The sequence below is a fragment of the Montipora capricornis genome, chromosome 10 (genome assembly GCF_036669925.1).
Source record: "Montipora capricornis isolate CH-2021 chromosome 10, ASM3666992v2, whole genome shotgun sequence".
NCBI lineage: Eukaryota > Metazoa > Cnidaria > Anthozoa > Scleractinia > Acroporidae > Montipora > Montipora capricornis.
This window is the reverse complement of record NC_090892.1, coordinates 65,408,647-65,423,646: the sequence shown is the minus strand read 5'-3', so window position 1 is coordinate 65,423,646 and position 15,000 is coordinate 65,408,647. Positions and strand designations below refer to the sequence as shown.

The window sequence follows — 15,000 nt, the reverse complement described above, 5'->3', positions numbered from 1 at the left end:
GAGGTCGACTTGTGGCAAGTCTAGTCTTATGCCTTATACTTAGATCTTGTAATAGGTTGTAGTATAACGTATCGTTATTGTTACTGGTGCTCGGTCTTAACTGCCAAAATAAACCTAATGGTTTTTCCTCATGTTGTGTACTGCGTGGTGGAGCTGAAATTTGACCTTTTGGGTGCACGGCTGATCGTCACAAGAATATTGACAGAAGGCGAAATTGAAATTTTGTGGCAAATTTTCCTTCGCGGAGTGGATAGCGAGACTATTTTCTTAAATAGATGTCCGATAGGGTGGTGTCTCCGTCTAAAGGTGATTCCCTAGTATTTCACTACTGCGCATCCTGTTCTGCGCATAACAAAGCCTAGGCCACGTTCGTATTAGGCATGGCTAAGAGGCTTTATGGTCAAATTTCACGGCTCAGTTCTGTTTCCTTTGTCTTACAAGTCTTAACGGATATTTCTAAACAAAATAATGTTTAAATTTAACCATAAAGACTCGTGGCCATGTGTGAATATTGATATATCGAAGGTGGCCAAAAACAATTTCAAATGGCGACCTTCGTGCGGGAAAGCTCGCTGGACAGGAGAATGGCCGTTTTCATAGCACTGCAGTAAAGAGCAAAACAAGAAAAGTTTTAGACTCTCGCAAAATAAAAAAAGTCGAGTGATAGCCTTGATGATGCTTAAGTGTCATTTCAGTCGGAGAGTGAGAGTGAAACCGCGCTATCAGGGAGACGTGTTGTCGAGGGATCGAGCTTGGCTTGCTTTCTGTTTTCTCCTAAACGAGGTTGGTGACCTATCTTTTTTTTTGGCATAATTCTATTCTCTTACTACCCCTCTCTGTGCTGTAAAAAAATTGAAAAATTTACGTCCGAAAAAAGTTACAGTGAAAAAGGTATTCGCAACCATCACTCGTGGACACAAAATTATCTCCTCGAGATCACGCACCCGAGGAATATTTGTAATCAGTGCCTTTTCAAGACGTGTGCCTGTGCCATAAAACAAACATTAAATTATTCCTTTTGAACAATACAATTCACCTGTTTTGTTATTTCAAGAATTACGTCAAAGCTGTGCTTCCTGTTCCTGCAAAACGTAGCGTGAACCGATGGAACAAACTTGTCCTTGATAGGCGAAGTCGCAATGATTAAATGAGTAACTTGAGTAAGTTATATCTCGCAAACGAGCTTATGGACCTACTTTTTTAAGTCCAAATTTCGACCGGTCACCATAATGTAGGGAACAATCGAGAAAAGTTTAAAGAAAATCTTACCACAACTTCTAATACTATGGAATCACCTTAAGAACAGAACTGGAATCACGCTTTAACAACACTAACATAAAATAGTTTATTACATTCCGCTGACATTCAAGCTTGTTGTTGTGTTTTTTTTTTTTTTTTTGCGCGCTCCCCTCAACGAGTATCTGTCATAATAACTACTTCCGTTTCCGGTACACTACATCTCCCCTTACTTACTAGAAATAGTGTTCACTAGAGCTGCCCCCGCTTTTTATAACATGTTTATGGGATGTGTATTTAATATAAAACTGTGCATAAGACCCACTACAGACACATTTCTTACTTTTTCAACAAATCTTATTTATCCTTGTATGTATACACGCGGGGAATCCTAGAGTGCCTCCTCGGGTCTGGGCCAAAACCCTGCGGGGGCAATTGGAAGACTTACAATGATAACATGAACAATGAAGTCTCTGAAGGAAAAGATGTCAAAAATGTCACTTCTCTTTCCCTTTAACAAGTAAACTAATTGCAAACAAGATCTTTCATCCATGCAGGTCCATGCCTAATGTGCACAGGCCGAGAAGTATCTGAGACCCCGTTTACATGGGTCCAGACAATTTTAATGCAAAACCAAGGTAATTCGCTAATTACTTTCGACACTCAATTGAAAACCGCTCTGTGTCTTCATTTTTTACTCGAAGTGACTAGTCTCTCTCTCCTTGCTCCAGGAGGATGACATATCTGAACTGACGTCACTATTACGTCAATCAGTCATTGCTTTGGCGGAGTACTAGGCACGATTTGATGGTGCTGTAATTATGTTCCAAGAATTAAGGTGAGTTGATCCTCTTGTCAAATTTAATTTCCAGTGGCTATCGACAGTTCTCTTCCTTTCCTTATCGGTTCCGATTAGACAAATACTAGGGAATCGTTTTAAATGCTCGCCTCAAAATAGAGAGAATTAACTAAAATCAAAAAGGTTTTTTTTTTTCAAAACAACGCAAATTACAGCCTTGGCGTGTGCCGATTGCCATAGACTTGATGCCAAGACTCTCTTATATTCTTATATCGCAACTGATTTTCAATAGGATGCCTGAAATGTGTGCAAGTTTATAAGTGATTTCAATTCCATAACTTTCTTACCAGTTGCAGATGTTTTTTAGTCTTCAGTTCAAAGCTTTGGTTTTGGTTTTCTGATAAGAATAAACTTGAGTTTGTGAATAACTGACATGAAGCTACTCAACTCACAATTTTTTCCATTTGAAAATCACTCTTTAACGTGAATTTGGAGTTGTTTTGAAAGTGCTGTTCTACGATATATGCACCATATTTTATGTTTACAGAATGTACTTGCTCTCAATGCCTTTACAGGGTACGTGCTACTCTTTGAAGTCCTAAAGTTTATTGGAAACAAAATGGCTCGTAAAGACGGTCCATTCGAACTGTAAACATTTTCTTTATACAATGTTTATTGTGGCCATTGTTGTTGCAGTGCGTCCAACCGATATCATCAAGTTCTTGTGTTTTGTGGCAAATTGTTTTACATGCCGATCCTGCGGTTCGTTGCTCAGCAGCTCCGTTATTTACTGTAAGTCCCGTATCTCGTTTAATGTTGATGTTGCTTTGCCATCGAAGCGATGATGGCGGCGTAGTTCAAATGGCTCATAAGAGTTTATAAACCCAATTCTTGCATTACATTACCAGCTGCAAATGTCGCTCCATTCTAAGGTGAAATGACAGGAAGTGCATCCTCTTAACGTGAAAACAACCTATCAACTACTAACAAGACTAGAGGGCTTAGTGAGAATATTGGCCTCTTGAGAAATTTAAATAGTATCCACATTTTCCAAACATCATTTGAATAACAACAATTTGTCAAATTTGCCCGACAATAACCCCCACCCCCTCCCCCTCCCTTCCCGCCCCTAAGCTTTTTGGTCTTGGTGGTAAATTAGTCGTCACATAAATGGTATATGACGTTTACCTTCACTCCTGGCATCTTCGCTTTCAGGTTTTAATAAAAGGTGTCGATTTGGACTTAATTAGCAGGCAGGTGCTACCAGCTCTAATCACACTTTCTTCAGATGCGCAAATGTAAGTTCTTAGGTAAACATCCGGCCAAACTATAATTTACACAGATTTTACGAAAGGGCAAGTCTTCAAATGTTATTTCGACTTTTAGAAGTTGAGATCAAAGCTGAAGAAAATTCAAAGAAGCCAGAGTTAAGTTTGGTTGCAAGGTATATTCCATGTTCTGACGTTGTTTGCGCTTGAGAAGTTTGCGTAGATAAGCACAACCCTGCTGGGCACTATGAATCCTTGCACAAGGAGTTCACAAAGACTTCGTGGTCCCGCTGTCGCGGTCTGATCTACGGATCCATGGGAAGGGAGCTAATAAATAAGCATGAGGAAGTTTCAGCAACAATGAAGTTAACGATAACTTCAAAGACAGAGGAAACGCTTTTGAGTGAGTTGAGAGAACAGCGTCCGCTCTCCCGTTGCTCCTGCAAAAGCGGTATAACAGTGGATACACGCTTTTGCTTAGGGTTACGTAAGGTAATACTTAGATCTTTGTACAAATCTTGTTGGATCGTAGTGACTTGTCCACCACTGAAGAAAGTAATCCTGTTTTTGTGGCCTGCACATGCGGCGTGTATTTTAGAACAATGTGCTTTCTTTTCCTTTGCTAATGAAATTCTAACATAGTTTTGACGAGAACGTCCACACAACGTCACCATGCTCAGCTACGTTTTTTAGAAAACGATCCCAAACATTGGCCGAATGACCGAGAGAGGTAATAACATATAGACTTATTTTTCTACATTGTGGTCATTGATAGGTCAGTACGGACAGCCTCCATTCCCGCTTTCGCCTCAATAGTTGAAAATGTCACTGATAAAACGGTAAGAAGGGCGTTGTATGGAAAAATTAGTATCAAGATTAGAATGATTGATCATGTCAGTTAAGGAAAAAGTTGCGCAGATGCAATGACAAGTAAAAAGATAATAATTTAGTCTGAGTAATGTTATTCATTATTATTATTATTATTATTATTTTTTTTTTTTTTTTTTTTTTGCAGATTTTAGAGAAAGTGTACGTGCAATTCCAATCATTTCTTGAGCCGGACCCTCAATACAAAGATCAACACGAACTACAAACTACAATGATTAGAACATTTGGCAAAGTTGCCCCTCATGCAGAACCGCATTTTAGAGACAAAGGTACAACAGTTTGAGGACGTCCGTTTTATTATACACTGATTTATCTCACCATTTTTCCCTTTCCATAATTCCAGTTAAACACTGCGTATAAAACAATTAGGAAACACTTTGTCAGTATATACCTGTGTCTTGTAAACACACATCATTTCTTTATTGTTTGTCCGATACTTACGCAATCATTGCCATGTAGTCGTTCAGTTGTTTTCGCGAATACGGACTCGCTTCCAGGCCTTCCTTGTTGGTTTTGTGAGGACGACTTAGGGACCTGCCTGAGGCGATTTTACAAGTTTTGTGTGTAACCTGCGTTGCAACAAAATTGTGGAACAAGTTCTACAAAAACATATAAATGAGGTTTTAAATATCGTTAGTCAGACCTTAAATTAAAGATTCTGTATCTTAAGCATTTGTATCATTTTCTTTGTCATGAGCATGGTCCAACTCTTGATTTTAGGTTCTTTGACTTCGTGTTGACCAAACTTAGAAAAAGACCAGTCCATCGGTAATTTAAAGATTTAATCGATAACCATAAACTCCAAAGATTAATTTGAAGGAGGTATTCTGGCGCTCTTTCCTTTCTTTGGGTATCAATCCTTTTTGTTTCTGATCGAGGATGTCTTCCACTAACACTTACTTCATCTTTTCTAAAGTTCTCTTGCCTCGATTGGTGGTCATGGCGACGATAAACAACCAATTACAAAACGACAACAGACGGAAGGAGATTGCACTCGAGTTAATGGAAGCTTACGTGTCGCTAACGTGTTGCTGTATCCTTTTACATCTTACCTGTGCCATTGCGAAACTGTAATAATCATTACAGAATGAGTTCGTACGTTTACGGTTGAGAGTTTGTTGCGTTTCGCGTTAGCGTTGCCTGTTGCCTTTTCCAGGCGTCCAGGGAAGCCGGTTGCAAGAGAGCTCACTGTATCTTTAGATCCGGAACAATTTTGGCCGCATCCACACTCTGAAAGCCTTGAGGAAGCAAACCATAACGTAGCCTGCAGGCAACTTCTGCAGTGGAGTTTCGCGCGACGTTTATTTCGGGCGCAAAGGAGCGGATGCGAGAATCGATCGTTCGCGCCCGAAATAAATCTCACGCGAAGCTGCTCGCATTCTAACGGTAGCGCAACGGTAGCGCAGCGGTAGCTCCGCAATGGTAATGGTAATGAATTTATATAGCGCATTTTCTATTAACATATTCAAATGCGCTTTAGAGCAGTTTTCAATTGAGTGTCGTAAAACCAAAACCATAGTAATTACTTTAACCAATCAAAAAGGACGGAAACAATCCAGTAAGCCAATCAAAACTCGAAGTAATTACACGTAGCCGACAGAAAAAGGCGGGAAAATATGCACGCGCGAGCCACAATTGGTTTTGGTTTCACTTCTGATTGGTTGAAAAAGTGGCGCGAAAACTTTGAACCAATCACTGAGTGAAGTAGATGCAAAACCAAAGTAATTAGCTAATTACTTTCGACACTCAATTGAAAACCGCTCTACAAGCAAGTGATCTATGGGTGAGATCGGACATCAGCATATATAGGAGCCGCTGGCAGCCGCTATCAGTCCATTAGGGATCTCACCCAGCACATGAATGAATGAAATGGGGCCTGACCACAAGACCGGGAGCTCCATGCCCTACTCTTGACGAATAGTGTGTGGGTTCTTTTACGTCCCACTGGGTTGTGAACATTGAAGGGTTGTGAGACGGGGCCTACGGTTTATAGTCCTTATCCGAGAAGACTTGAAAGTCTTCACCATTTGCGGATGTAATTACAAAGGCAGCACTTTCTCCTCAGTTATTTTAAGACCCTGAGTGTTGGTCCGGCCGGAGTCGAACTCACGACCTCCCGCATGGCAGCCCGATGCTCAACCAACTGAGCCACCGGTGTGCGTGTTTCGCTTTCTTCTATTAAGTGCGAATAATCCCTAAGTTATTTTAACCGTTAAACTGTTTAATTTTGTTGCCGAATTGAATGTTTATTTCTCTTTCTTTTTGTGGATTGTAAGTAGCTTCTCTGAGTTGGTATTGTTTTCCTTCACCAAGTGAAGTTATTTCTGTAGACGTAATAAATGACTATATCATCCCAGGACTGCGGGCAGTCAAACAAGACATTGAGACACTTGCGCCAGATAGTGAGGTACGCACAGGTCGAGAGAAATGAGACGGTTTTTCATAGTATATTGAGCGGCACCTCGAAATATGAAAAAACTGCTCTTGGTTAGGACAGGCCAACCACACTGTGGCTTTCACTTAAGGTGAAGCGAATGGGCTTTCTTTTTCTTCTGTATGTTAAAATTCAGCTTGAAGGAGAGGTTTAGAGGACAAATACAAAGGAAAGTGGATGATATTTAAAATATGTTTCACATTCATTCCAACATGTTTCTATTGTTTTGTCTTCACTGCCTCATGATGAAGCTGAATATTTGATATTTTGAAAATGGCCTATTGAAGGTTCCTCTCACACGGGGTACTTGAGCCATGCATGGTTGTTCTTTCGTACACACTGTTGAGTTACAGCAATTAAGTCGTCACTTTTGTTGTTAGTCCAAGCCCTTGGTCTCAGTAAAACCAGCTCCAACCTCAACTTTGTTCTTTTTTTCTTTCAGGAAACTGTTCTTGTCCTTCTTAGGGAATGCGAAACTAAAGTAGACCAGAAGTCCTTTGCGAAGTAAATGCGCCTCTTCATTGGTTTTTGTTATTTCCGAAATGATTGCATGTTTAATTGAATTTCCTGTCCTTTTTTTTTAATTTACAGTTTTCCTGCTGGCAGCAAGATTGGGCAGGAAATCAAGAGCACCTTTATAAGCGGATTTCATCGATTAAAAGATGCTCCGCGACCAAAAATGGCAGACATTTTCAAAAAGAAAGATCGGTTCGATTCGTGAGTTGGCATTGCAACCATGGCAACAACGCATAAATGGGATGTCCTGAGTATTCGGTCTCTTTCCGACCAAAAAAAGAATTCGGAGCCTCGAAAAAGGCGCGAAATATTTTCGGTCCCATAGTGTAGCGTGTTAGAAAAAATTCAATTGCAATTGCAAAATTTCTTTTTTTGAAACGAAGGATACATGCAGAATTAGTGTAGATACACCAGGAGCCCGTAATCAGGAGAATACAACTCCAATACGAGGTCTACGGATTGGCATTTTCACAGTTCAAGCTATTTTTAGACGAGTTCTCAAATACGATTTCGCTTGCACGAGTGACCATTCTCAATTGATTTCATGTCTCAATTGATTTGATGCCTCCATCGAGTTATAGAAACACGATTTTTAACCAATCAGCAGGCGTATTTTCTTAGGATTGTTTTCTAAATTGAATTTGAGTTGTACGCTCCTAGTTCTGGGCTCATGATACCCAAAATACGGCGCGTGAAAAACCTGAATGGAGGGGCATCTAGGGCTAATCCTCGCTAAATTGTAAATGCAGCACAATCTTGTAATCGCTGTTTGTAATATTAGACACCACTTATATTAAATAAGGTAAAATGTTCATGCTTTCAGCCGAGTCCCCTCAAGAAGAACACATCAAGGAAAAAAATGCGAATTAAGCGTGGAAAAATGTCCATACTTTGTAACCCAGCCGACAAGAAAGTTTGTCAAGTTAAGAAGAAAATAAATTTTACGTGTCTTCAATGAAAAAGAAATTTTACTTAGGTTACATACGTCAACGGAAAAAAACGAAGCAATTTCCCGTGGCTGTAAATATTTAGAATTCTACGCGGAGACAATAAATGTAATGTACCTTGTTTTTAAAAGTGGAAGTGGTGTGTTTTTGAACTTAAATCAGAGTTCACATACAAGCATTAGATTTCCCTGTTATTTTTGCGAATTTTATAACTTTCAATGAACAGAGTACGTATGGTATTTATAACAAAAAAAGAATTTGTATTGTAACAATTGCACAGAAAGTGTGTCACATTAAATTGGGAACTAGTGATCAATTAATGGTAAAACGCGTGTATCTTGAGTCTTAATTAATGCGTACCGTTAGAGAAGACGAAAATATAGAATATTTGGCTCGAGGCGCAGCCCAGGGCAAGTATTGCTTTTTATTAAGTGCTTTGCTAAGTAAACTTTCCCGATGCTCAAGGGCTCGGTAAATGGAAAACGAAATACGTAACATTTCAACTTTGAAGAAAGCCGAGAAAGGTTGTTTACTTACGGAAATGCACTTACGTGGAAAGGGAAACTTTCGCTGATTTTCCTTTAAGCTGGGCATAAAAAAAAGCTTCGCTACTCGTCAAAGTTCTACAGACTGAGAGCGAGTGCAAGAGGCAGCTGTTAACGCGTTTTCGAACGGTAAGAGCATGGTAAAGTTGCCTTTTAATTTTGGCGTAAGACCAGCCTTCCCCATTTAATAAATGTCCCTCGCTATGGGTATAATGTGACCAGTAAAAAGTTTTTTTTCAATGGTGATGACATCGAAAGTACTGCAGATTTATTCCTCGCGTTAAAGAATTTTCTGGTGTCGCCGTTGCCTAGCAGGCTGATATTTCAACATTCGCGAAAACAAAAGAAATGTTGAATGGTTGTTGAAGCAAAGTTAAAACGCTTTTAAACTCATTCAACACCGAGTCAACTTCGATTCCACATGTTTCAACACGGTTGATAGAGGGGAGAGGGGCCAAACGGTTTCAAATCGAGTGGATGTTGAACCAAATGTTAAAGTCGTTTGCCTGCGTCGTGTTTACGTAAGAGCAACCAAACAATAGACCATATTCGTATTCTCGGTATTGGACTGGAACTAGCTTGCAATGGAGGCTAATGCGGGGGAATATATTAGAAAGTATTTGCATTTGAAAAGATTCCCCCGCATTAGCCTTCATTGCAAGCTAGTTCCAGTCCAATACCGAGAAAACGAATATGGTCTATTCCAACGCCTCTATGGGTCTAACGTCGTTCAAGCGGCGAGAATTAAAGTTGAAGTTCATTACCAAAAAATTAACTAAGAGTTTTAAGGCTGTAAAGAATAATTTCAAATTGGAAATCCTCTTCTAGTTTTTTGTCTTGCGTTTCTGGAATTTCCAAATCGTTTCGTGCAGGATACTAACTCGCAAGCTAAATAAATGCCATGCAATCAGAATCCAGCTTCCTGGAGAAATCCGAATTGTTTGTTACATTTTTCGTTCTTGTCCATATCTAAAAAAAATGTCGTAAGTAAATCTTTTAGTTCTACTCCAACTCCCTAAAAAACAGTGTTGAGACACGGTTGTAGTTTTATTGCTATTCTTCCTAAACAACATTGTAGTTTGAGTGCTGTTGTGGAAGGGGCAAGTTGACCTTCTTTTCAAATTATGGTCCAAAACTTCCAAAAATGCAAAAAAAGTCTCAACTCGTTTCATTCTAGGATTGCAATTATTTCATGAAGACATCAGACACCTCAGGCTTGGATAATAATGAATGTAACTTACAAAGTTACGATTCAGAACAAACGCTTAATTTTCGACACTGATCATGTGCTGAATAGCATACTTTCCTTTTAAGGTGGAGTTACACCTGAAAGCCGTTTTCACGCCGCTTAAAATCGGCTTAATGGAAATATCTCGTTTGCGTTTCAAGCAATACAAAAACCCTATGCTCAAAACACAAATCAATGTTTTGGGGTGTTTTGCAATTTTTTGGGTGATTTTTGGGTCTGTTTGTAAGGAGATAGTTTTTCTCAAAGGAGTAGTAAAAATTTGGATAAATAAGAAATAGTTAAGATTTGATGTGTACTTTAAAAAATAGAATTTGAAGTTAAAAATTGATATATGGACACCCAAACAGTCCCCTACCAACCTGGTGTGCTCTTGGGTTGAGGGCAACTGTCTGTTGGTGTTCCAAAAATAATGTATGTTATGGCCCGGGTCCTAGAAAAGTGGTGGGTGAAGCTATTTTCCGTTTTTGAAATTCCGTGAAATTTCCTCTGCGCATAAAAAAGGTAATGCAATATGCAAAGGTTGATGGCATTATGTGTGTGATTGTGTTTTCTGTGCAACCAAGGATGGATGAAGTTCCATCCTTAGGGGATGAAGTTCCCGGTGTTGTGGCTGTCCTCTGTTATGGGTGGGTGGGTATAGCAGGTCCACATCAGCTGAATAGCTGCCAAAACTTCAACCTCCTTAAACAAATAATTAACAAACAACAAACAAACTTGACGGTTTTAGTAATCAACGAAGGAATGACGAAGACAAATAAATGTAAACGCGAGCAGTGTATGTCTCACGCTCACTTCGAGCGCCCAAAAACTAAATATAATCAAATGCAAAATGACAACGACAATGATGGATGTACGCCTACTTAAAATCACTTGAGAGCGAAACCCAGTAGTTACAGGGTACAGCCAGATATAAATCTCGGAGCAACTTCAGAATACCCCGCCATAGCTAACCACTATTGTTTCCCCTATGCGGCATCTTTTGAAGAACGAGACTTAATACAATAGAGCTTATTCTTATTCAATGAAATGCAAATAAGTGGCGGGGTATTCTGAAGTTTAGCTTAAATCTCCACAGGGTCCCATTTTGGGGAAAGAAATGGAGCCGATACATTTCACTGACCGAAGCCCGAAAGAGCGCAATTTAAACAGTCGCCGGAAAGTCGACCTTCTGGTTAATCTAACTTGCTTGCGCTGTACTTGATTGTCACCTAAGTGAAAATCGTGGGTATTAATAGCTTTATGACAGAAACGTCTGCCAGATTTTTTTTCGATTGATAGTGATTGTGACCATTATTTTCGAAACCGTAAATGCAAAGTCGTTTGTCAGGAAGAAGGAACTGACACGGCAATAGATCGTTAATTAATGCTTTTAGGCTTGAAAGAAAGTCTCGCTTTTACCTGGTTAAGTTAATGACAACGAAGATTAGAGTTTGTTTAGCTTTTCTGGCGGATTTCAGACAGGCAGTATAACACCTCTGAGTGAAAGGTTCTGTATTGTTTACTTCGGTCGATTTGAAAGCCTCGCAATCCCTGATTATTCAGTCATTAAAAAAGAAAGGAAACAAATAAAGAAAAAGCATCAACAACTAAAGATTCTTTTTTTTTTTAATTCTACACTTAACAAAATCGATATCCCCCTCATGCGATCAAAATTCAAACACGAGAGAATAAAAAACAGCAAACCAACATATGATGTTTTCCGCCCGTAGTATAATGCTATCAGTGGGGATTAAAATGGAAGAAAGGGGACTTACGAACGTTTGGCTTAGGCTAAGAGGTCTTTTTAACAGATAGTGTGGAATTTGAAACCATTCTAAATTGCTCACCATTAATACAAGCGTAGAGAAATTTCACTAGTTTTCTATAGCTTTAGCCTTTTAAGTGTCAGCAACTCATTTTAATATTCACCATTTAGCTTAGACTAAGAGGCCTTTTTAACAGATAGTGTGGAATTTGAAACCATTCTTAATTGCTCATCATTAATACAAGCGTAGAGAAATTTCACTAGATTTCTATAGTTTTAGCCTTTTAAGTGTCAGCAACTCATTTTAATATTCACCATTTGTCCATTCACGAGCCTGCTGTTACCATTAACGTTCGTCGCTTTTAAAATTAACAATTCAGTATTATTTGAGCCTCTGATCAGAATGAGAAACACCATAAAGACGCAGGATTGCAGAAAACCACTGATACCTTCGTAACTTACTTCTACTTCAAACTGAGAGCACGTTGTATCATGCCTCGTTCTTTTATAAACTGAATTAATTTTCCGCAATCCCGCTCCTCAAACCGCAACATCTTTGACAAAAACAGTGCCTATGTTCTTTCATAAAATCTATATAAACATTGAAGAAAGGAGAATCCAGGATCACTTGCACTTCATCGGCCTTTGGGTAAGATCAAAGCTCTTATCTCACAATGAGTTACTACTGGATGGGTTAAAATCGGTAATCAGTGAACGTTTATCCAAAGTTACAGCTGTAGGGGTAGAATGAGCCGAAGAAATCTGATTATCGGCTTTGTCACTGTGCTTGTCTCCAGGGATAAATAACTGAGACATTGCTGTCCGTTTCTTTGCATTGCTTCACGGTTCTGCCCTGCACTTACATTAAGAACAACAAAAAATCAGTCATCGTTATGAAAAGCAAAACTGGCCGATTTCTTTTAATGAGAGACACAAAAATCATGTCTTGACGCGTCTTTATCGTGTAAAGAGTGTAAAAACGAGAGAGAGTCTACTCCGGAATAAGAATACGTAGAGACTTGATTTAAAACGGTATGTTTGGTGTTTTAAAGCAACAAGGATAATAAAGATATCTTTAAAATAGCATTTTAGCAGGTGTTTGACAAGTTTTAATGTGAATCTACGTAAAAGCGAAGGATTTCTAACTTCTATTTCATGTATTCCTATTCCGGAATACGGTCAATCGAACGATAAATGTCCAGCGATGTTTAAAATAAAAAAACATGGACGCTATCATACACTGAAAAGAATTGTGCACTAATTGACTCTCACGATGAGCACAAGCTCAGCGCTTCGTTCATGTCCACCCTCACTGAGCTTAACATGCATGTACAGCTTCTTCAAATGCTTTTCTTTTGCGTTAACCTTTTTGAATTTGGTGAACTCACTTGTTTTTTACGGGAGCTAGTTTTCTTTACCCGATGCGTTTTACCTCAAGTTACACCAAACAGTGTTTTTAAACGCTGTCTGGTATAATTTAAATTTAACATATGAGACTTAGTCCACTTAATTTTAAATGTCCCCTGCATTAATTAAAAGGGCTATGCTTTAGCCTGCCAAGACTGATCCAAGTTGGATGATCTGAACAATGTAAAAATCTGGAAATTATGAATAGAATTATATAGAATTTATATATGTTGGCAACTAATCCAGGATCAAATATTGCGCTTACTGAGAGAAAAATGATTGATTCACATGTCTAGTAAGTTCAGTAGCAAGAGCCGTGTTCTTTCCTCCAATATGTTTCGGGATTGATATTTAGGCTACGCAGCGTGGGTTCATCTTCCTCCACTGGAGGTTTTTTTCGGTGTAATCTGGTTATCCTCTTTTACATTCGATTGGATTTAAGTTGTTCTAATTTCTGATGCGATAAAGACATGAGTGTAAATTTAGTCTTTTCAAAGCTTTTCCAAATATATCTCCTAATGTTTCACCTTAGTTTTGGCTATCATGCTACGCCTTTTACTTTTTGTCACAATGTATAACACGAAAAATCAGAACTCCGAAAAAGTTCCTATCTATTTATTGGTTTGGCACCGAAAATTTCTTCTTTCGCGCACTCAGCTGGGTATGGCAAAAAAGTTAACATAGTTATGCAAAACATTCGCGTGAAATATGGCATGGTTTATCCCACATGTCACTTGCATTGCATTTTTTTTTACGGCAGCGTAGTGAATCGAACAAAACCGAACCAAAAATCAATCGAACTCAATAATTATTATTCGCAGTCATGTTCAATTGGTACGTTACGATCGGTAGTTCAACATAATCGAACTGGAAATTTGCGGTGAGTTCGATTCAGTTCGATTACCGAACAAAATCGAGCTAAATCGACGCGATAAGCTCGATTTTGTTCGGTAGAAAAACAATACGGCATGCAAAAGTTGATAAGCTTTCAATCTGAATAGAATTGGAAGGATTCCACTCTTTTAACCGCGTTTCAGGGAAATTGTGAAAGATATTAACACATTACATTTAACCAAAATCTTTATTGTTCAGATGACTGATTCAAAACTGATAAATTACAGTAAGACTGGATAACGTGAACATCACAGTAAACTATGTAAACTATCTTTATCTTAGAGATAGCGAGAATTTTATATGATGAACCTTGCAAATAGCATTCTATATTTGCTGTATTTCACGCGGTGAAGAAAGAGATAAGTCCAAAGCATATTCTTCACATATGAAAAAATATAACCAATCACCGTCCAGAGTAGAATTACTCAGCCAATCGGAGCAAAGCATTCAAATAGCTTCCGAGAAGCGCGGTCTTAAAATCAGCACCCATTCAAACTTTGTATTCGAAACCTGGCTTCGACTTCTCGTTTAATTTGTTCCTCTGGAGTTACCGTTAGATGATTTTAAAAAGGAGGAACATTCAACATTTCTATAAACAGCGTAAATCAACAGAGTCCAAATTTTTTTTTGCACAGCGCGAAGTACCGCAAGAGCAACCATGACATGATTGAATCTGACATTGATTAGGGACAAGTAAAAGGATTTCATTCTAAGTATTTTGCTTACTTAGGCTCTCTGTCTTCTTGTTACTGGAATGGAAACCGGATTTGCTTTGACACTAGGCTCGCTCACTTGATCGTGATCGGTCTTGAATTTTTTGCTGTTCTGCATGCATTTAAGTGCATGGCATAGGGGAAAATATTGATTCCAAGTCTATATTTAATTCTGGTTATATATATATAATAAGAAAATTACAGCATTAAAAGTGCTTTCTACGGATTTTTATTCACTCATTGCACAACGTTTAGAAAACTCAGTCGACTTTCTCTACGCTGACTCGTTCGTTTTCCAAATTATTGCAAATTGTGAATAAAAATCCGTACGTCGCACTTTCTATGAAGTAATATATATTT

General features: G+C 38.7%; 1 protein-coding gene across 1 annotated transcript in view; it reads left to right on the top strand.

Annotated features, from left to right (window-relative positions):
• LOC138022325 (RAB11-binding protein RELCH homolog) overlaps positions 1–8,218 on the top strand; it is a 51,779-nt gene extending 43,561 nt beyond the window's left edge. The window contains exons 3-12 of the mRNA XM_068869438.1: positions 1,794–1,874; positions 1,968–2,074; positions 2,732–2,827; positions 3,251–3,333; positions 4,079–4,142; positions 4,319–4,460; positions 5,108–5,224; positions 6,510–6,598; positions 7,068–7,129; positions 7,217–8,218. Coding sequence (XP_068725539.1) covers positions 3,332–3,333; positions 4,079–4,142; positions 4,319–4,460; positions 5,108–5,224; positions 6,510–6,598; positions 7,068–7,129; positions 7,217–7,346 — 606 coding nt within the window. The 5' untranslated portion in view covers positions 1,794–1,874; positions 1,968–2,074; positions 2,732–2,827; positions 3,251–3,331 and the 3' untranslated portion in view covers positions 7,347–8,218. The remainder of the gene's footprint in view (positions 1–1,793; positions 1,875–1,967; positions 2,075–2,731; positions 2,828–3,250; positions 3,334–4,078; positions 4,143–4,318; positions 4,461–5,107; positions 5,225–6,509; positions 6,599–7,067; positions 7,130–7,216) is intronic.
• Positions 8,219–15,000: the final 6,782 nt, after the last annotated feature.